This window comes from Symphodus melops (assembly GCF_947650265.1).
Source record: "Symphodus melops genome assembly, chromosome: 13".
Taxonomy (NCBI): Eukaryota; Metazoa; Chordata; class Actinopteri; order Labriformes; family Labridae; genus Symphodus; species Symphodus melops.
The window spans coordinates 3,271,281-3,294,512 of NC_136703.1; the positions used below are offsets into that span (position 1 = coordinate 3,271,281).

The window sequence follows — 23,232 nt, forward strand, 5'->3', positions numbered from 1 at the left end:
TAAATCACACCATGACTTTTAGTCTAACCGTACAGATGAACTGAACTGACTCTTAAAATGCTTCCATGTATACAACACATCGATACGGATATTTAGGCTGGAAGTGGACGTCAGGTTATCACTCTCAGATGACCTCCAAATTAGTGTGGATCTGTTTTTATTTAAAACGGTGAATGTGCACTTGCCTGGACTGCAGGTTCTTAATGCGAGACAGCATGTCCAGGTGACCTGCAGAGTATTGCTCTATCACATCCATGACGTCGTAAGGCCGCAGGCTCTCTTTGAACCTTCTCTTTGACACCAGAAACCTCATGATGCTGAGAAAAGCAAAAGTTAGTTTTACATGTGAAACAGAGGCAACGTGATAATGTAGACATACAGTAGGATTGTAGAGTTCTGATTATAAGCCGAGCATTTGTAATTTTCTGGCATCTCCAACAACCAAAAAAAATTACTATATCAGGAGGTGAGGGTTTATACACATTGTTGAGGCTCTATACTTTTTGAAAGGCCAACATGGAAGTGGTACGGTCTACCTTTTTAAAAATGGGAACAATCTCTCTCTCCCCCCCCGGAATTGTTTTTCCCTCCTGACCTTACAAGCTACAGCCCCGCTGGCCACCTGATATTCGCCTGCTGCTTCGATAGAGCCCTGGGGTGAGCTGCACTGAAAGGTTTGGTTCCCTCACCACCAGTGTCCACAGACAGATTCTTATGTTGCAGTGCATGGGAGTAAACACAACTATGATTTAGACATATGATCTCCAGAACAAAAACAAAGCTGGAAGATCAAGCCCTTTTTTGTCTCCATAGTAAAGTATTGCAGAGCTATAAAATACATGTATTGGATCAAAGCCTTACCAGATCGCTCTTATTGTAACCTTCAAGCCCGGTGGTAATTCTTGAGTGAGAAAGTCACAGTGGCAGCTCTTATCATCACCAATTTCCTCTCCTGGGAGGCTTGCCTCTGCAGAACAAAGACAAGGACGGTCTTAAAGAATATTTCCTTTTGCACATGACGAACAGGGTCTGCAACAGAAGCAAAGCAGAGCTCTTGCTTATAGCTTTAAAAGGTGCAAGATTCAATTACAAAGTTGGTTTCAAGCCAGTTTGTGAGCGTAATGAGCGGGCTTTGTGGAAACACATATGAAACAAGGACTTGGTGCAGAATTGAAGGATAGTGTTGATGCGACACAGCTTCACCTGAACCGTTTTATATTCAGTTCACTCTTCCCACCACCAATGACACTCTAGATCAGTCCTGTAACTTACATATTTAACATAGCCAGAAGACTTCTCTACGGGTTACGAGCATATTGCCTGCAGGCATTGAGGTCATAACTGCTACTCAGAATCTGTTAGGGAAAGTGTCGTCTCTTCATGCAACCTAAAGCAGGTCTTTGGTGCATTTTCACTCTGGGTTGATTTGGATTCTCTTGGCACCACTTGACTTGAACCCCTTATTAACTTTGTCTATCCCTGAAGAAAGGCATTCTTTACAACCCTAATACATACTACAAACATTACATGCTTAGCTATAGTGTCATGCTTCAGTCTTTCGCCATCATCAGAGGAGGTACTCATAGAAGAAAACAAATCAAAAAGGGTTCATGTCAAGTGAACAAATCTCAGCAGATTTCAGCATGCAGGGATCTCAGACCAGTCACTTCTCTTTTGAAAATCCCCCTTCCCCCCCAAAGGAGCCAACAAACAAAATATCCCAGTGTCTTACTTATTAAACCTTCAATTGCTGCAAAGAGAGAGAAAGGAGAGACATGGGAGAAGATTTGTTATGGATCCTAGCAGGATGACTGTGGCAGACAAATCATTTCCAAACATGGGAACTTGTTGATTCCACTTAACGTTGTCATGTTTGAAAGGCCTGGTATCTCTTCTCTTACATCTACACTTAACAAGCTGCATATCATTAACATTTAACACCAATGCTAAAATACAGCCTAGACAACACTGTAGTATATTGAAATCTAAATTAAAGACATGTCATGATGACTTGTCTAACCTGGAGAACTCTTCAGTCCAAAGTCTTCCTCCTGCATTTCAATCAGCACTTTAACATGCCATGAAGCGGAAGAAGAAAAACAACTAATGAGAACTGGTTCAAACTGTTGAACGAAAATGCAAAGAAATGGAGAAAGAGAAGAAGTATAGTTGTTGATAGTGATACAGTGGCCTGGATGACATATGGATGCAGCTGGGCTGAACACTATCATACAAACCAATGGTGGTCACACAGTGAAGACTGTTTGTGGCTTCAGTGTGTTAGGAGAAGTTATTGCATAAAGCTTTACTAACAAACAGTTACTTATTTGTGACATTCGGGGAAATAATCAAAATGTTAAAACAGCATCAAAAAAGGAAACATATAAACAACAAACTATATCTGCTTGCAGAATCGTGGTTAAAAATGTTTCTTATATTTTCAATAACACACTATAATCCATGCAGTGTCATACACTAAAAAAGAAATCATAAACTACTCAACTGAAAAGGCATGTTTTATCTTTTGAATCTCTTATTTAGTTCTCTTGCAGATCTTGTGCAATAGCCTGGGGATAATGTATCTGTACAGGAAATATTTCTGTTCTTATTACTGATTGTACAGTGAAAGCAGCTAAATGTTTGCAGCACTTGAGTCCCAAGGAGACAGTAAGGTGTAACATATCGTATTGTGTCTTATTGTAATAAAAAAAAAAAAAAAAATAGTTATTATGTTAGCTAGTTAGCTATCTAGCTAATTCACTAGCTAGTATTTAGCTGCTTATAGATGGACTGTTAAGCCAATTGTCTGGATGATAGCTTCATATTAACCGTAGAGAATTGAAAGAATTTGATCTTATTATTATTATTATTATTATTATTATTATTATTATTATCATTATTATTATTTAACTCTCAATAATTAATTGAACAGTCGTATTTCTCACCTTAGTTACATGTTTTATGATCGTTTATATGCTGTCTCAAACCGTTTGCACCTTACATTGGTTAGGGAGCTTAGAAACAAAAACAGACCATTTATCATTTAATAAGCTAGTAGCTATAGAAATTATACATGTAGAAAAGTACATGTAAAAGCAATTGGTATTATTCTTCAAAAGTCCACAGAATGAATAATATTGGTGTTCTTATGTCATTCTGTCCTGTGTGGAGTTCCCTCACCCTCTGAGTTTTGCCGTGAGGGGCCACCTCTGACTTTGAAAGCGTGTTTTGGGGTTCGGTTCTTCTCAGTGAAGCTCCAGCTCTTGGCGACCTTGTTGGGACTTCCCTCAGCCCCGTCCTCTGCCCCTGGAGACTGGGCCTTCCCTTTGACCACGGGAGCCTTGGAGGGACTGGGAAACACCTTGTCCTTCAGGCTGGCCTTCCGACTACAGACATCAGGTAACGAGAAGGGACATGTAACCAAGTAACAACAGGCATGTTACAGCATCATCAAACTGATTGAAATGTATCATCTGTAACTTCATGTCTTTTCCTACTGCTTTGTTGTTTTAACAGCATAATCTTGTGAATTTTTTTTAAGAAATCAGCACCAATATGATGTTAAATCTTACCTCAGCAGCAATGTAAAATGGGCAATGTCCTACAGCAGAAGGAGCCATGTCCACATATCAACATAGTGGAGCATTCAGTGGGTCAGGCAAGCAGCAGGAAGCTACAAGCAAGCATGCACGGGAAGCAAAGTGACACTGCAAGTCTCAAAAGGAGGAGCCGTGGTCTCGCTCTATGCAAAAAAGTGAACACAAATCATGCAAAATAATTCACCATCATACTGTTTGCTCCGCCTGATACACAAGAACCGGTCAAAGGAAACGCACTGTTAGGTAGGTAGTCAGCGATATGCACCTGGCCTGCTGAACAGAAGTTTATAAGGGCTGAAGAGGCAAAAAAGGCAGCAAGCAACTTAACGGCATAAAGACATAACGACACAGAAACCATAAATCAACTCTGACAGGGCGCAAAAAACAGAGATATATTTGCATTTAATCAGAGAAACAGGTGAAAGCTATGGGCAGATAAGCTGTGTTCAGACTAAACAAACTTGTCATGAAGACAATACTGACAATGCTGCTCGGATAGACTTTGTGAAATGTTGTCTTTAAAATAAAGCCCCTTTTCTGTGGTTTGCTATCTGTATTTGTGTTTAAAGAGGGAGCAGAGACAGGAAAGTAAGGAGACACAGACTTGCAGTGCATGTTGTTAGTTTCTGTGCAGCAACTATACCTAATAGTTCTCGGACAGCACCCGCAAAGTCTGTCTTTGTGTGCATTTTCATGACTGGAGTGGTGGGCAGGAGAGGAGACACAAAAAGATAAAAAGCAGTGGGTACAGTCACAGAAACAGCAGTGTGTGCCATACTGTGTGCCAGTAACACTTTATGGGAACCATTACCATGGTAATTGTTATTTGCAACCTTAATGTCTTTGCTTTTTTTTGCTTTTTTAATTTTCTTTTCTTGCCACAGTGAGCAATCGGGATAAGTCACGATAAAGTGTTACTACAATATCATTAATTTCACTTGTTTCTTAAGTCAAAAACAGTGTGATAAATACTCAAGCAAGGCTTTAAAGTGTTTGGAGTCACTTCTTCACAAGGTGGTGCTGAGAGCTAGAGGATCAAAGAACAGCTTATGGGTGAATATTTCATAAAGCTGTGAGTCGGGAGTCAGCTGATCTTTGAGCACCATGTGAGCAAATGCAGCAAGACCGTTCTTGAAGGAGGGCACTCAACACACTATCACATCCACGTCTAACACACAGGACATACAATAACACACACACACACTCGTACAGATATATAACTGTGCACACACTCCTTCAAGAAGAGTGGCTCAGCAGCAGCTAAGAGCAGAATTGAAGAGAAGCCAAAGGGAGGTGACGATGGATAAAAAGAAACATTCAGATCACAGACCTGGGCGAGGTTTCAGTTTGAGACTCCTTCCTGTGAGGACAGAAGAAACCATCTGTTCAACAGTACAAGTCAGTCATGCATCACACTGTACGGACAGTTTATCATGTTCAGTTTTCACCCCTCGATGTTTTTAGGGATGAGTTTGTTTTAGCTTCAGATTTTAGAGCAGACATATTACATGAAGCTGCTGAGTGAATAAAGCTGAGCTTCTGCAAAACCAAATTTAGACAAAAACAACTACTGCTCGATTGGTAAGGTTGACCCCTACGGGGGTTATAGTCCCTGCAAGCGATCAACCTGGGTTCAAGTCCGACCTATTGTTCCTTTCCCACATATTATCCTCCACTTTCTCTCCTGATTTCATATTCTGACTACTGTCCAATCCAATGAAGGCAACAAAGTCCAAAAATAAATAATGAAATTAACAAATGACTACAGAGATGTTTGTGCGTGCGTGTGTGAATGTGTGTGCGTGCGTGCGTGTGTGTGTGTGTGCGTGTATGTTTGGGTTCTTATGTTTTGTTCTCATTTTGCTTGAATGTGAAATCACTGCGTAAACATCCCCTTGTGTATCGTCTTCTTAAGTGATTTTGTTTCCCACAGAGTTGATTTGTCGCTATCTTAAATACATAATGTTGATGTCATGTTAAAATAGTTACTTTAATGTTGATTGCATTCATCTTTATGATAAGCGTCCAGTTATAGGCTAACATGCGTGTTGATATAGGAGCTGGAGCAGGCTCTGCATGATGTTGTTTTCACATCATCCTCACCTTACTCACTCTAACGGTCATGTTTATCTCTGACTAATATCTATAAACAGTCATTTGTATGTAGCTGATGGTGTCTGAGGTTGATACCTGAATGACTTTCCCTTCAGATTCCTCAGCAGGTCCAGCTGATTCAGAGGCGGGATGAGTCTGGGAAAAGACAGAGAGCATCCTGTCATTCTGTCGAGTCACTTTCACCCACTCAGTGCTGAAAGGTTAAATCCCGCCGCCGGGCCTTTTAAAGCTGATTCCATTTAATTTGGCAGTTATCTATTCTGCTGGTCGTCACCTTTTCACCTTAAATTAATACTGGAAAGACAGAGCGTTCCACACTGCCATTACCAAACAGACAGGGAGTGATCTTCTTCTTCTTCTTCTTCTTCTTCTTCGCACATCATAGAAATCTTTGTTGTGAAAGTCAGCAGCTTTTTTTCTGCTGATTCATTCAGCTGGTCATGTAGGTGGTTAATTTGATAAAGTAGGTGTTGGCAGCGTTCGTACCATCGTCATCAACTGTAAACTAACATTGTGTCACTGTTCACAACAGACTGTAGTATCTTATTCACAGAGGGAGCTCGGAGAACAAGAAGATGAGGACACTCAGACGGCTCACTTTTCTACTTAGTGTGACAATTCTAAGAGACGGCAGAACTTGATATCTGACGTTTATGGCGGCTCAGAAAGACGGCCGATGAAGTTACAATGTGCTGATCCATTTTAAAATTCTTACCTAAACTATCAAACTATCTCATCTGTTTCCACATTAAGAAATGGGGTAACATCACATGTTTCCACGGCAACGATACATGTCGTGTCTGTCATGATGGCCGCAACTACAAATAGACAGATTACAAATTTAAAATTAATCATTTTCTGACTTCGTTAACTGTTGGAAATATTACAGGTAATGTAAGTAATCAAATATATAACATAGGTTTAGTCAATTTTTAAGTAATTTAGATACTTTAGTTTAAAGTTGTACATTTTGTTTCTTTTAAGAAATGATCCAAAAATGTATTTCTTTGTGAAATACTGGCAAAAGATGAAGCTGTTCTTAAGTAATGAACACAAATGAAAGCCTTAGAAAATTGGATGAATAGATGTTCTTTTTTCTCACTCCCCTCCCAGGGCTTCTGCAGAAAAAGTGCTGTTCATTGAAAGAGTGGAATAAGGTGAAGTCACTTACCTGTACATGGGGACAGCGACAGTCTGCTCGTAAAAATCCCAAGTGCACAGCAGATCTGTACGGGAAAGGTTGGTGGCATAAAACCTCCAAGCACCCTGGATGGACAATAACAACATTGTCAGGATTATAAAACAGAGACTCATTAAAATATGTAAATCATTTCAGGGGGAGTGCTCCGGATATTCTCCTGATCGGGCTGTTCACATTATGCACCTCAAAGTGCGCACCAGGATACTACACCTGTCAGACAGGGGGGGTCTCCTGAGGAAATACGTGAAGTAAAAAAAAAAACCGGAGTCGGCTATATGATGCTATAATGAGACTATCCGTCTTTTATATTAATGTAGTAAGACGGCGTCACATCATCAATAAAAGAGCGAAGAATAACATAGTGGAGAATTGAAAATCTATTGTGTATTACACTGACTCCCTTCACAGTATCTGAACATCATCCCCCCCTCCCATTGGCTCAAGGTGAAGTCTCCTCATTATATCCTGCTGCGTTCTCACATCAGCCCACTCAGACCTGCTGCAGAAAAAAATACTAGGGGTCTGTCAGGAAAGACTCCAGGTGAAGCCAGAGTAAAAAAAGTGTCTGTTTTCATTCACACATACAGCTCCTCCTGGAAATATAGTTTTTCAGGAGTTTTCTGGAAGGGTGAACTCCTATTGTATCAGACTGTATGAACATATACCTGTATGAGGCCTGCTGCAGGGTTACGCCTCTTCTCAAAATGTTTCTGTCGGTGTTGCTCCTGAACTTTGAGGGCAAAGCCAGATCCCAGGATGCCCTGAACAGATAAAGAGAGACACATACAGTAGAGCTCATACAGTGATCAGGGAGGTTAGTGACCCCTACAGGAGAAGAGGTAAAATTGCAAGAACAGCAGAAAGCCTCATCAAACACCGTACAGTAGCTAAACCTTTTTTTTTTTTAAATGTAGATAAATCCATTATAAAAATCTAGTAAAGACAAAATAGAATCAATCTTTATATCTCAAATGTTCTGAGGTAAAGGTGAGAGAAAATGCTGATTTCTTTTACATAAATTAGAAGTCAACTGAGTGCTGATACATCCTGACTGTGAGAGACTGAGCAGGTGTAGGCTGCTTACTCAGAGCTTACTGCTTTGTATAACATCTTTAGATCTTAGATCATAAAAAAAAAACAGTTAACAGAAACTGACAAACACATCAGTGACTGGAAGTACGACACCATGAGATGAGAGCTTTCTGAATGTAAAGGGAGAAAAAAAGCAGCATTTTGTGCATTCAGAGGAAGCTTTTAGCAAACTTCTGTTGTCTGACAGTCTCACAGACTCACTCGCTTAGAGTGCTTTACTTTTCAGACTGACTAAAGCTTCATAAAAAAACTGGGAACTTAGAAGGAGTCGGACGCCTCTCATACTGTATAAATACTGCACATTTTCCCATATAAACAAAACCTTTTTAGTAAGACATTCACATCACAAAGGTGTCGACACATATTTTACTAAATCCTCTTTACCATAATATGTGTCCCTTGTCTGTCTACAAACCCCCCAATGATGAGAAAAGTCCATCCTCTCTGTCTTTTGCCTGCTCCCCTTATCAGAAAACAGGCCGTTTGGAGAGTTTTATTATGGTTATTATATTTGTAACGTGATGAGAACATATATTATGACCAACTGCTAGAAATAACAGCGTGCAGCTTTAAGGAAGTAATTAGCTGAATAAGCATAAATATAGTTGCATAGATGAGTGGGTATGTTTGGTGTGTTACACTTTTTTAAGTTTCCACAACTAATAATTTGAATATTCACAGTCTGCTGGGTCGGTCACAGTGAAATTTGAAGATTATTTTATGTAGAAAACAGTAAACAAACTAAAAAACTGAAAAGCACAAGATCAATAATGACTCAACATCATGATGGCTGGAGACAGAATTAAGAAAAACAGAACAGTTCAAGCATTGTCTTGTGTGACAACATTTGCTTTAAAGGCCCCAGATGATCCTTGATACTTACTGCAGGAAGTGCAAAGAAGGCGACTCCGATCATGCTGAATGTCGCTGCGAGCAAGCGCCCATTCCAGGTCTTTGGCACCTTATCCCCATAACCGATGGTGGTAAGAGTGATCTGTTGGAAAGATGAACCAAAGTCACTGCTTGATTTGAGTTGTGTGTTACAGATTCAAAATATTTCAATGTGGAAATGAGAGGAACTGTGTTTAGACTGTGTGCATGTCTTACCAGTCCCCACCACAGAGCATCAGCGTAGGTCTCAAACTCGTCGTTTGACTCCTTTTCCACAGAATAGACCAGAAATGAAGCCAGGATGAGACACAGGAAGCCAATGTACCACGCCGTGATGAGCTCCTGCAGAGAAAACCAATACAATCAGCAACAGGGGATGCAAAGTAATAAAGTGTCATCCAGGAGGCTGCAGACGTCTATGAATTTGGACAAAAAAAACAAAAACTGCCACTCTGTAATAATATTGGACATGATTGTGTGAGACGGACGGCCTCTGTGGCAAACCAAGTATTTCATAAACATCTTTATTTCCCTCGACACGCACACAGCCTCCCTGCTCCAGCTCACAATATCCCACACAAGCACACACACAAACACAGTTGCACATTTCCCAGAGCGTATTAGTACATGCAAATAATTTTATTTGAAAGCTCATTAAAATCACAGAGAGAAAAATATTTTTTTCCTCAGCATGACTGAATTACTTGGAAGAGATGTGGCTGGAAAGTAATACAAACAATTCGTTGAACCTATTATTGCTTCAAACTAATATGGACATAACTCTTGTTTTTAAGTAATTAAAATTGTCTATTTAAATGTTTTAGGTCAATTTCTCTCTGAACATTTTGGGGACCTGAGACATGGACAAACTTCAAACTGAGGCTGGGTTCACTCCGCAGCCAAAGGTGACACAAATCAGATTTTCATGCTCTCATATGTCATTTAGATTAAACTTTGATGTTTTTTAATCTGATCCAGGCCACTGTCATATACGAACCTGAATCAGATGCAGATATTTTGTAATGTGACCTGAGTTCCTAAAGCAAGATCAGGATCAAACAGAACCATTAAAGACCTGCGCTGGCAGGAAGCCACTCAGAAGTCACTTACACTGAGTGAAAACAAACAGCTGCAATGGAGGTAGTCAGTGGAGGAATGGAGCTTGTACGCTTTCTGTATAAGCAAAACTTCTAAAACTGTTAGCTCTTTTTTTACCTATAACAAAAATCTAAAAGTATCTTGTAGCATCTAGTAGATGGGTAAAGACTGTTCAATGGAATCAAATGAAGGTGGTAACCTCAACTGCCTATTTCTGCCCTGTTCTTTGGCTTTCAGGTAATAGATGTGATTCCGATGCTCATTTAAGGACCTTTACTGAGGCTGTATGCAGCCTAACAGAAGAACAGAGACTTCACATATTCACATTTTCTAGACGGGATTATATTGGTTTGCAGTCAGTTTTTGTTTTTAATAAAAACTGAAGAGGACACATTTGTATCAAACCAAATGGCAAAGGTAATCCTGATTTCTTGATCTTATTAGGTTGTCTTTGTTCTACTAAAGCATGAGGACAAATCCCATTTCATTTTATAAATGAAAAACATTGTTTTATTGGCTTGAAGGTTAAACTCTTGTTAATTTGACTGCAGCTTATTTCAGATACGCTAGATAGTAACTCTGGGTGAAGTTCTACAACAACAACAAAAAAAGGTCACCTTGCTGTGGGCATAAACTACAGATCCCAGCAGCTTCCAGGTGCCTCCGCGGCGGTCCATACGCAGCATGCGAAGGATCTGCAGGAACCTCAGACTCCTGATGGCCGAGGTGGCAAAAACATTGCCCTGAGATCCAGCAGCCAGCACAGATACTGAGGCAATAAGCACCATCATGTCTGCAGGGAGAAGAAAACACCATCACAGAAGTCCACACACACTGAACAGCCAGGAAAGCAAGAGATAGTATAACCGTGATCCGATCAGACTGGATTAGCAACATTTAGCTGTGTAAGCTGAGAATCACTCTTCTTACAGTGTGAAAGTTGCCTCAGTTACTCTAGTGGGCAACTTGTTTAGAAGTCACACATGTTCAATGAGGTTCTGACATGACATGAAAGAACCACACAGAAAGTTTTCATCTCCTTATTCAAACCCTTTTGCTTTTAGAAATGGAAGAAAAAGAAAGAAAAAAAAGTTTTTGTCTGGGAGAGAGCAAGGTGAGAGAAATGTCCGCCACAAAACATCACAGTCCCCACTTTCTTACCGATGACACAGAAAGGCTTTCTGGCAAATTTTAGCCTCCCTCTCCATCCTCTGTAGCGGCAGCAGCAGCCGGCGGCCCATATCCTCACGATATACTCCACTCCAAACACCACGATGGTCACAATTTCCTGTGGAACAAGCCAGAAGAGTGGAGTTCACCCTAAGAGGTGAATGCATATTGGGAACAGGTTAACAGCAGATAAAATGATACGTACCAGGATGTACAAGGCACTCTCTGAGCTATTTTTGAACTCTTTGATGGTGGCAAAGACTGAAAGTATGAGACAGGAGAAAACCAAGAGGAAGCTAGAAAAGAGAGGGGAAAGTACAAAAAACAGTTTTTAAAGGTATGTCACAGTTAAATCTGCAATTTTCAACTTCAACTTCAGACTTTTAACTTTATTGTCCCCGAGGGGAAACGTTCCTTATCCAGTGAAGGACATTTAGTGCATTTTTATGTGCAGGTTGCAACCACCATGATGTCAATTCATCAAACCTAAGACGTACTTATGTCCTAATATTCAGTGGATGTCAGCCAACTCTCCAAGACATTTCCATATTAGGTTTAAGATTCAGCTACTCTGATGGCTGGGATAGAATAATGAACCATCTGCTGGTCTGTATCTAAAGCTTAAGTGGGGACAGTTGGGGACAGGATGAATAATTAGAGCTGCAGACCCCAGCAGTGCCTATATTAGTGGAGCCAAGCTGCAGCAGTTCAGATGGGCTGAGTAAATAAGGGAATAAGTTCGCTCAGAACAAAGTGACTTAAAAGAAGAACCCGAGGCGAGGCTTGTCCACTGGAGCTCCAGACCAGTAAGGGGTCACAGCAGCGGCTAAAAATGTGCAAAGTGCTGTCAGGGATGCTGTCCCATCTGACGGCACTCGCTCGTGCATTCATAACATAACAGTGATGAACGTAGGGTTTGAAGTGCTTTTTTTTTTTTGCCAGAATTGCCACTAAGAAGAACTGAAGGCAGACATAACAAACTTAGTAAAGTGAATGATCATTTGAGCAAATTTCACCAGTCCTTAAATATAAAACCTCCAAATGATCCAATTTGAACGCCTCGACACACGTACTCTGAAAATCCATTAACCTGTGAGAGTAAAACATGGACCAACATCAGTCGACACCTCACACCAGTAGACTACAGAAGATTATTCGCTGACTCTTCAGCAGTTATTCCAGGGAAGACAGAAACACATAAAACACTCTCCCTTGACTTCAACAAGTAAAGATGCCTTCTGCAGAAGTCATTGAAATTAACTGTTATCCAGAATTATTAGCAATGTTGACATCACAGAAGCTGCTTTTTTAAAGAAGCTAAGATGTCTGACAAAAAGCTTCATATCAAAGTACTGTAGAGCTGTAGAGATACCTTTGTTAAGATCCCAGCAAATGTCACACCTTGGTGATTAAAATACTTATTTTGGGAAAAAATAAAATCATTTTGCAATATTTAAAAGAAAAAAAAAAGATTTTCCATATGGTGTAGTCTGACCTTGTGTATAACAGGATTCAAAGCCTCATTTAAATAGTGTAAATTGGGAAAAGAGCACCCACCAGATATCACTTTTACAGGATGAAAGATAACATGGGACGTAAAGAGGAAGAAGCACAGCAGGGCCCGACCTCAGGGGCCTCCTGAGAACAGATCTACTAAAGGACTCCAAAACAAAGCTAATGGAGTGAGCCTGGTGAAATCCAATACTGGAGCAATGCAGGATTCCTAATGCAACGACATTAATCATAGTGATAAGATAGACTGATGGCAAGGGAGGAGGAAGTGCACGGGAGGAAGTGGTCAATCCTCTCTCTAGAAGGCTTATCCTGCCCTGGGTCATGAGGTTCAGGAGCACATCCCCCTGTCATTGGACGACAGTTGGGCTACGCCATGGACAGGTTGACAGTCAAATGCAGGACAAACAACAATTCACACCAGGGGAAATTCGCCTCACACTGCAGGTAAAAGTGACCCTAATCACAATGTGACAATGTGAACAGCACAAGCCACATGGAATCTGATCTTTTCACATCCAGATGTGGATTCCCACAGGAGTCAGACACAGGCCACATTTAAAGAGTAAAACACAAAAATACAATCTGAGCGACAACAAAATCTGAATTGGGCATTAAGGTTGCAGTGTAAAGGTAGATTAGAGTTAACATTAACATAACACACATTGTGCGAGCCAGAGCACCCAGAGAGAACCAAAGAATAGGTGAACCAGCAAGCGCCGCACAGACAAGAACCTTTTGGCTTTGAGCACCGTCGTGCACTGCATCCCACAAGATCAGGTGTTTCACTTATTTAAAATGCATGATCACTAACAACTATAGCTACAAGGTTTTTCAGTTACAATAATGAAGTTAAGGTTACGAATAGGCTGATGGTAAAAAGGTTTGTATATTATGTGAAATAATTCAGAAACTTATTGGTCAAAGAGACACAGCCACTGCTTCTTTCTCAAAATTAGAGCAACATGTCGAGCTGCACTGACTTCACACTTGACATGCATCATTATCCACAATCACCTGGCGACACCTCCTTCTTATTAGTGGTCTATTTAAGCTGTCAGGTTTCCGCTCGCTCCCTCGGCTCTTTCACTGCCAGCTCTGACCTGCAGCAGCACTGCACTCGTCCTCAGCAACACCACCACACCCAGCATCCACCTGTAGGCTCCCACTGGAGGGTTTAAGATATCCTCCCATCACTCCTCAGATTTCTACATGTATATTTAAACTGACAAGTGTAGGCGACAAATGTGCAACAATAAATGTTTTAAAGTATACAAATGTGAGTCTGACTGATCACGCTGGATCGTATTCTGCTGAAGTCAAAAAGGGAAACAAACACACATTTCTTCTACAGGAGCAACTATTATAAAAGCATTGAGATCCCTCTGGTTCCACTGAGCTATAGATTTCACTCCTCTAGGAAGCTTTTAATCCTAAACTGAAGAAATTGAGTCTATGGTAGTGTCAGATTTTTCACAGCATGTCAAGCAAGTTCATCTAATTGTTTACGATCAATTTTCTTTATCATAGAGGCTTTTCAATCCTCCTCCATTTCCCTCAAAAATGATATCTAGAATTTATTTGAGTTCGCTGCAGCTCACCTGATTTTTTTCGGGTGCTGCAGTTTTTGTTTGGCCACATCAAACTCTTGGCAGCGGCTGTTGGCTGTCAGCCAATCAGGATAAGGCTGCACAGATCCAGTTATGCAGCAGATCCCTGGATAACCTACTTCTGTATGTTTTTTATCATGCTACATCAAACATAAAGACATGCTGACAAAAAACTAAATGTTCTGTTGCGATTAGCTGGACCATGTGACCTCATCCACTCAAACATCTACTGTGTGTGTGTGTGTGTGTGTGTGTGTGTGTGTGTGTGTGTGTGTGTGTGTGTGTGTGTGTGTTTGTGTGTGTGTGTGTGTATGTGTGTGTGTGTGTGTGTGTGTGTGTGTGTGTGTGTGTTTGTGTGTGTGTGTGTGTGTGTGTGTGTGTGTGTGTGTGTGTGTGTTTGTGTGTGTGTGTTTGTGTGTGTGTGAGTGTTTTCTTGCATCTCATACATCATTGATGGCTTCAGCGGTCAATGCTTGCTTGGTAAAACAAGAGCTCTGCATGCACTAAGACATCATTTTGGTGCATTTTTCCTTGAACAAAGATTGTATTCGTACATGAATGGAAGATGTTGAAATGCTTCTCTTATACATATGACTTACTCTCAGATTTTTTTTTTAAATTTAGAATCACACATTGTATAATTAAAGCATGTGAGAACTAGTTTTTTTGTTCTCCTTGTTTGTAGCTCCATTTTGAAGCCTGATGAATTTCGTCCCCTTCTGACCGAGTAGGTTAAATGTTCTGCCAATTCCTTCATAAGTTCCTCACACAGATTTTGAGCTGTAAGAGAATCAAAGACGTCCAAACCGTTTCAGAAATATTGCAATAGAGCGACTCTGAGACATCTGATGTCCCTGTCTGTTGCCTGGGGTATATTTAGGTCAGCTTTTCAAGCTGTCACACACTTCACATCTTGTCATTTACAGCACTTTGACTTGTCACATTGACTTTCTCATGCCACAAGTCATCTAACAACCGAAACATTTAAGAGTACTGGAAACACGTCCATCAATACATCATTTACTTCAGAGCACAAGGGTCTGACCTTTCTAATACTTTCACACCCATGTTGTAGTTGAGTCTTTCTCCCAGTGATACACAGTTTTAAATGACGAGGGGGTCCTGTAGTTCTTAAATGACAGTGCAGCAGATCTCTTTAAGATATATTAAGCACATGTAACCAGCGAAATTAAGTGTAGTAGAAAAAGAAGCCGGCTGGCTGTGAGTCTAATCAGCATATGCAACTTCCCTGACTTGACCTTGCCAAGCTCATCAGTACCTACTAATGAAGACACTCGCTGATAAAGGAGAGGGACAGACCCTGCCTCCAAGAGCAGTCAGACAATTAGCTTTTACAGCTACTCGCCTTTCCTCTCTGCTTCACCATCAGCAGAGTGGACCCTGCAAAGATTCATTTATACCTCCCCATCATGCTGTCCGAGGACACACATCAGGCAGCTCATGGTTGGGAGGATTATGTCCGGCTAGAGCAAATGCTCAAAATGCATGAAGTGTTGTTATGAGCGGAAAAAGAAAAGAGGGCAGTGAACGTATCTGTTTATCAAAAAATGAAACAATGCAATCTTGAGTTTGGACCCAACGTGTTGTTTACAGAGTCCCAATGCTATGACTGTACAGCTACAGTATGTGTCACTGTGGGGTTCAGATAAGTTGTTAGTTTTTTATTAATAGACACTGAATTTAACATTTCAGAACGTGGGTCTGCAGATTGTATTGAATAGTGGACATCATCACAGGCTCGGAGGTGACGGCTGTCATTGTGTCCTTTTTAGGCAACGCAGGCCTAAGTGTTTGGTACCGACAAATCTTTACCAAAGCAACCAGAAAAATCTCTTTTAGCGTTCATTTTTCAAAAAAGACACACTTCAGAAACATATGATCACTGTTAAAATTGGTCTTGACTGTAGCTGAGCTGATTTATACAAAAAGAACATTCAATGCCAACTATTTTTAAATGTTACTGGTAATTTTTTAATCAAAACGAGTCAAACTTGAGCTTGTTCCTGCTTCTAAATTCTGAGTGTCTGCTGCATTTAATTTGTTGTAAATAACAGGAAAACACGGGCATGCTGTAAGGTGAGTGGTTAGGTTGCGCGCACCAGGCTTTGGTTCTCGAAGCTGGTGGTCCAGGTTTAAATCCCACTTGTGGTCTTTCCTGCATGTCATTCTCCACTCTCTCTGTCCCTCATTAGTCCTGTCTCTGCAATAAGAGCCCATAAATAAATCTTTAAAATAATAAGAAACATCAAAACTTTGGGTCTTGGACTATTTGCTTGTTGGCAAATCCCCAAACCGCGATAATTATTGTCTAACTATTCAATGATGAATTAATCATTATTTACCTCCCACATGTCAGAATACAAAATATGAAGCCACACCAGCAGCTGCTGGTTAGCTTTGTTGATAAGCTTCGCTCACAAGCATACTGACTATGTTGGGGTCAGTAAGCCTAAGTTGTGTGTATGGGTTGTATTTTCAATGAGTTTTTTAAAACCTTGTACAGGGTCAGGTTCACTCTCCACATTTCAAATATCAATCCTAAGTAGCTGAACATCTCTCGACTTCAGTTTGTTATGAGAACACAAACATAAGACTGCAATCAGTCTTCTCATTCTACACTGCAAGAATGCAAATAAAGTAATTTCTTAATGGTAACAAAATGTAATTATTTTGGGGAAATCTTAATGTCTATCTTTGGGCAGAATATATTTCAATATTGCACAATTTTCATTAATTTGACCTTAACTGTGAAGGATGGTTTGTGATGTGATGGTGCACAGCTAGGGTGTGCACCATCAAGAGATCCATTTGGTCAAACACAGAACAGTTTTCTACTTTTATTTCTCATGTGGATTGCCACCTCTGTCTCCAATGAAACTCCTAATCATCCATTCAGCAGTCAACAAACACCTTCATATAAAACTTGTTGCAAGAGAGGCCTAGACAAGATGAGTAGAAACGTGACTATTGATCAATGGAGTTGAGGAGGGCTGTTGTTAGAAGCAGAGAAGCCCGCATTTCCTCCTGAGCTGCAGATAAAGAAACATTGATTTGCCCCGCTCAGCACAACATTGGCTACCCAGACACACTCATGTCATTACACTAAATTTAGACTGCTACGAACTCAAGGAGAGCAAAAGAGGATTTTTTTACTAAGCAAACAGCGCCTGTGAAGACCATGTGCCAGCACTGCAGCGGCCCCTCTGTGAACATACTCAGAGGATGTTTCAGAGTGATGATGACTTTCTGGGGCACTCATCTTGTGTAAATACATACAGGAGTGACCCGGCTACTGTAGTTACGTGCTTTCCTTGTGTTCCCTGTGAGCCACAGAGGAACGCTGTGGTGCAGGAAGCCTACAATACGGGAGAGTATCAAAGAGGTTTTCCTGTCTTCAACTCTTTAAGTAGTACAGAACAGCAACAATCTGTAACTGAATAAATGAAGCAAGCTTAACAACAATGAATACATACCCAGCCTATACCCATGCAGCTTTAGATCAGTCTGCAAAGGGAAACTATACATGTTTATAACTCTATGGTAGTATGCAGTAGCTGACTTTTAGGCCAGTTACATCATGCTCCAATAATAACAGATTCCAGGGAGTCTGGTTGAAGTTGGAAAAAACATGAAACTTGAGCAGTAGCAGAAATCATTCAGTATTGGACTAAGTAGCGGTGAGCAGTATTCTGCAACCTGGGAAATCATTGTAAGAAAATTACAATCGAAATAGACATTGATGTAAAGACCAATTAGTATGAAATATAGTGGGAATAGATGAAACAGGAAATTAAAAGAAAACAAAAATTGTTACAGGCTTCTCACATTCAAATGAAATGATGAAATAAATGTCTAAAAACATTTCCAATGTAAGTTTGCGCGTCAGCAATAATGTGTGTCCCTTTATTAAAGGTCACATATTGTGCAAAATACATGGCATGTTTCTTTAACACTAATATGTGTCCCTGTCTGTCTACAAACCCCCCAATGATGAGAAAACTCCATCCTTTCCGTCTTCTGCCAGCTCCACTTTTCAGAAAATGTGTGCTTAAACAGGCTCTTTGGAGATTTTCCCTTCATGACATCACAAAGGGCAGTAGCCCCTCCCCCAGGTGGGTGACACTCACGCAGCTAGGTGTTTGTTCTGCCCTCTGAGTCTGCCTTCTCCCAGTAAACAATAGGACATGGAGAAAGTAGAAAATGATATTAGCTTATCACTGTATAGTCACAATGTTCCTCTGTATGCAGATGACACTGTTTTTTAACCTCCTCTAAAAAGGCCTTTTTAATTTGAAACTGGTACTACACTGTGCAAAGTTTAGAACTTTTAGGTTTCGCTTTTTATAGATTATTTTTGGATGATTTTGCTCTATTTCATCGCTACATTGGCACTGTTATGTCTATGAGGATTTGAATCATTAAATGATTAGATTAAACGGATGATTAGGCATGTAAGTAAAGCTGTTTATAATTTAAAGGGTGCTGAATTGACCTAGATTGATTTGATGGGAAGTCTTGCATAACAATAAATAATGTCAACATAATAAATAATTAAAATAACCTAAAAGCTTGCTGGTTCGTTTCTTTAACAAAACAACAACAACAAAACAGTTGGCACAATCCTGTCCCCGCCATAACCCGATAAAAGGACTCAGCATTCAGACTGTAGTATTAGCTTTCCACCTCTTCTCCTAAAGCAGACCACTCCATCACGTCTCAGCAGCTTGGCAGCCGGCATCTGTCTGCTTCTGTTCTTGCCTTATTTCTCCCCCAGTTTGTCTTCAGCCAGCCAGCTCAGCAGAATGGTGAATAACTGGACCGTGTCCTCCATCTGTCTCTGTGAATCACTTTGTGAAATTTAACAGACAGTTTAGTTTGATTTGCCTGATCACTTCCCCATAGCTTTTTGCCTTCCTATAGTCTAGACTTTGCTTTTTTTCACTCGTCGTTTCACCCCCCACTATGGTGCAGAACTGGCACATTTCTTCATCTTACATCTGCAGAGGCTTTTCAATTTATTCACACAGCTAGAGCTTCCTGCAAGACGACACACATTAATGAGAGTCACACCAAACTAGAGAAGATTTTAGAGCCTTGATCTCAGTATTAGTAAGAGAACATTCTGGTGCTTAGAAGATATGCTACATTGAGAGAAATCAAAGGGCTCTTTTAAGAAATTGTCCCACCTTACAGAATTTGTGTTAACGAAAAACACAAAGAGACATTGCAACTTTGATAGTAAAGTGTTTAAAGAAGACTCCTCTCTAAAAGGTTTAGCACAGTTTATCTTTTTACTTGCAAGATTTCAAAATGTTATGTTAATTAAGATTAACATGCTTATGACTGGGATATCCATAACCGTGGACCACAAACGGAATGAGAGGCAGAGAAAGGCCTTGGCCTTGCTTTTAGATAGAAAGATTGAGAGAGAAAGGGAGGTGGAAAGACGGAGAGTGCCCTTCATATAGGTACTCATGTTCCACATATTGATCCCTCACACATGCATTACAAACGAGGCAGAGAAATGAGACACCTGCCAAACAATTCAGGAGCGTACACCCATGGAAGAGAAATAGTATGTCGCCTGAGCACATGCACAGTTTGCACAGCATTTTGTCAGTTCAAGGCAGCGGTATCATTTTGTTTGCCAAACCTTGTGTCTCACGGAGCAAAGAGAGAACTTTAACAATGAAGGATGAGTGGAAAGATCCCACCCAAGTAAGCACATGATAGTTTTATAGATCAGCTGGCTGGATGGAAGTAGGGAGAGATGGGTGATTAAATGGAGTGTGGTGACTATGAATAATGAATCGAGCAGACGAATGGAAGAGAGGCAGGGTTGTGGTTACTCTGCAGATGCATGGGTGGCTTTGCTTAACCTTTTTACACATTGTTTAACTAAAGGTGTGCCTTAGGGACTTATAGCTAATTTCTTCACGTCTTTGCAATCTATAGAGTGCTTTGTTTTTATTTATTTTTATTTTTTTTAGATTTTAAGCAGCAGTAGTTTTGCTGGCCCTGCCCTGTCTAGGTTTATTGGTGTAGATTGACTTTAAATTTCTATTTGACCCTACAAAGACATCACTTCACTCTGCATTAGATTCAGCCATGAAACTAGCAACCCATCCAAGGAACAGACCATAGCTGATGAAACACTCCCAAAAAGCAAAACAAATGTTGAAGAAGGAGTTTGAGCTAGCTACTATAGTATTCAGTTAATATTTCAGCAGCACCCACAGGGTGTGTGTGTGTGTGTGTGTGTGTGTGTGTGTGTGTGTGTGTGTGTGTGTGTGTGTGTCTGTGTGTGTGTGTGTGTGTGTGGTTCAACATTAAAGCACAGGCTGACTTTTGGGCATCCAGCCGTGTCCGGGGAGACGATATGCTGCGTACAGTGAATTCCTTAATGATGAGGCCATTTCAGTGCCTCACTACCAAACATGTAGTTTCACTGAATCAGAGGGATTAAGACATGATAGGAGATTAAACTACCAACTGCAGTTTGCCCGCCTTTTTGTTAATAGAATGAAACTAATCTGTTCTCTGCAATCTCTGTAATTCTCTCTGTAATTATGCTTTATGTCGACATAAGATGTACAATACTACTATACAAAACTCCCACTTTTTCCACTTTACCTCATATTAACCCGAACTTCTGAGGTTTTTTAACCAAGAGAAACTAACAAACGTTTTTTTACAGAAACTGTCTCCATTTACAACAACATATTAACATTATTAGGTATAGATAGGGTTTTACTTAAATTAACAATTGATTTCACAGTCAGAATTTTAGGAAGTCTAATTCTGGAAACCTTTGTACAGATTTTACAATGGGTCTGTAGTTCGGCCCTAACTTTATATAAGCTCATCACGAATTTACAACAGTGACACTCCTTGTGAGAAAATCAGAGTCTCATAAAAATATATCTTTTGGCAGCTTTATGTTTCTTCACTCATGAAGCAAGACATATCAGCATGTAGAATCCAGAATATTCTGTTTGCTTGCACATACACTGTGTGTAGCAGAGTTCACATGACTGTGTGGAGCTGGACTGCAACGTCAATTAGTGAAAGTAGTGATGCGTCGCAGCGCTGTCCACACACCGCGGTGCTGAAACGCAATGCTGCCGCAACACATGGCAACTCTATGGATTATAGTGTGTAAAAGGTTTATTATGTTCTCCATCATTATTGTGAACAGCTAAACAGACGCATATCTAAATGCCAGAAGGATATGCAAGAGTTGCACCAGCAGAGTTGAAGCAGGAGTTCTGCAGGTGAAGTGATACCACTCCTATAGCTCGAGCAGCCTGGCAGCATGACAAGGCTTGACTCTTCAATGCGCCATCTGATTATGAGCTTCAATATAGCCTAGACTAAAAAAACATATGCACATCTGAAATGAAGCCAGTAAGAGTAAAGTAAGAGGCCAAGATAACAGAATCAACATGCATCACTTACACATAAGCGTGGTATATGAACGCCCATCCCCGCGGTCTCTCCAGCGCATTATAAAGGAAATTCTGTAGTTTCCGATAGCTGGCATTTTTCTTCGATGGTCTGGGTCTACCTGCGGAGATGCTGGACCTCGGTCTGCAGAGGATGCTGCTCCGCTTGGTGCTTTCAGATCCCGCAATGAGCAGCGCCCCATCCCTGCTGGATTCCGGAGCTCCCGGGTCCAATCCTACAAAGCCGACTTTGTGCTTCTTCTCTCCGGCTTGAGTTGGGTAAACCCCGCCGTTGAGAGATTTCTTCACCATTCTAAAGTCGAGACGACTCTGACGAGGAGTTGTCCGTGTCCTTGCCGCGGGGATGCATCACCGGTGCTGAGGGGTGTGTGCTGCTGCTCTGCTGCTGCTGCTGCTGGAGGAGGATGCAGTCGCTCTTGGTCCCTCTAGAAAACCAAATGCAATAACCACGCGAAACTACACAGTGTAAGCGTTTACCTTAGCCCCTTCTGGCTGTTTGAAAAACAGAGCAAGGAGAGAAATACTTGAGATTTTCACTCCGCAGTCCAATCACGTTTGCCATCAGCAATTCGCGTGCAATCTAGATAATGGCCCAGAAATGACCAACGCTGCAAAGTTCATATCTACATGCAACCAGTCTTTCTTACTGTGGTCAGCTGATTGTCAATCTAGAGCATTCTGTCAAATGTAGTTATTGATTAGATTGAGAGGATCATTACTGTACCCTTTTCCCAAACATCTATCCCGAGATAACCTTCCGCCCTCTCCACTCAAGTCTAGCCCAAATGAGCAGCTGCAGATACTTCCAGTTGATGCCTCATGCAATATTCACATGTGCTGCTCTCTTCAGTCATGTTAATGGGCCTCTAACACTGTGAGAAGTGGTGTCTCCAAGACTGTCAGTCCCTGATTGATCAAAGATAAGAGTCTTTTTATGTTTCAAAATGTGATTCAGACACCTCAGCCGTCAGTGCATTGCACATCAATGTAGACTTTCATACAGCTAACTGGAGAAAAAGATCAGGAAGCTCTCAGAGAATTCGAGGATGATAAGCATCATGTTAGCTAGAGGGCAGGATGTGAGCCGATCCTGCACTGGACCAGAGCCTGATCAATATAGGATGTTTGAGGATGAGATGGATACAGATTCTCAAGTGGAAATATTGACTGATTAGATATTTAGTGGCTGATTTATGGTGATTTTTTCAGAATTTCTTTTTTTCAATTTGGATTGTGCAGATGCTTCATTATATTACAGAACATGTTATATTCTGCAATTACAGACATTGAAGAGTGTTCAACAAAGCACACTACATTTAATAAACTATATGCTATGATTGTTCTCCACATTAGTTATGTTCTGCTCTTCCCATATTAGCTGATGACAGACATATTTTCTGACACTGGTTCTTTTGTAATAAAGCAACCAACAGATACATCAGTCAGGCTCAAATTTG

The 23,232-nt window shown here is 40.7% G+C and overlaps 1 protein-coding gene across 7 annotated transcripts; it reads right to left on the reverse strand.

Moving 5' to 3' along the window:
- On the reverse strand, positions 1-22,727 carry LOC306834531 (potassium voltage-gated channel subfamily KQT member 2-like; the record flags this gene model as incomplete). Of its 7 annotated transcripts, XM_079360499.1 has the most annotated exons (16): positions 21,768-22,726; positions 11,372-11,462; positions 11,158-11,284; positions 10,614-10,789; positions 9,115-9,240; positions 8,891-9,001; positions 7,581-7,676; positions 6,886-6,980; positions 5,790-5,849; positions 4,930-4,959; positions 4,243-4,296; positions 3,181-3,386; positions 2,021-2,068; positions 1,733-1,750; positions 862-967; positions 1-317 (listed from the first exon to the last, which is right to left on the reverse strand). In XM_079360499.1, exons 1-16 carry the CDS (start codon positions 22,064-22,066, stop codon positions 158-160), a joined length of 1,803 nt encoding a protein of 600 aa, XP_079216625.1. In that variant the 5' UTR covers positions 22,067-22,726. The 7 variants fall into 7 exon arrangements, 6 of the variants coding, with proteins under 6 accessions (XP_079216625.1, XP_079216627.1, XP_079216626.1 ...); XM_079360501.1 differs by lacking the exon at positions 4,243-4,296; XM_079360500.1 differs by lacking the exon at positions 2,021-2,068 and having other exon boundaries at positions 2-317; positions 21,768-22,725.
- Between the last annotated feature and the right edge of the window lie 505 nt (positions 22,728-23,232).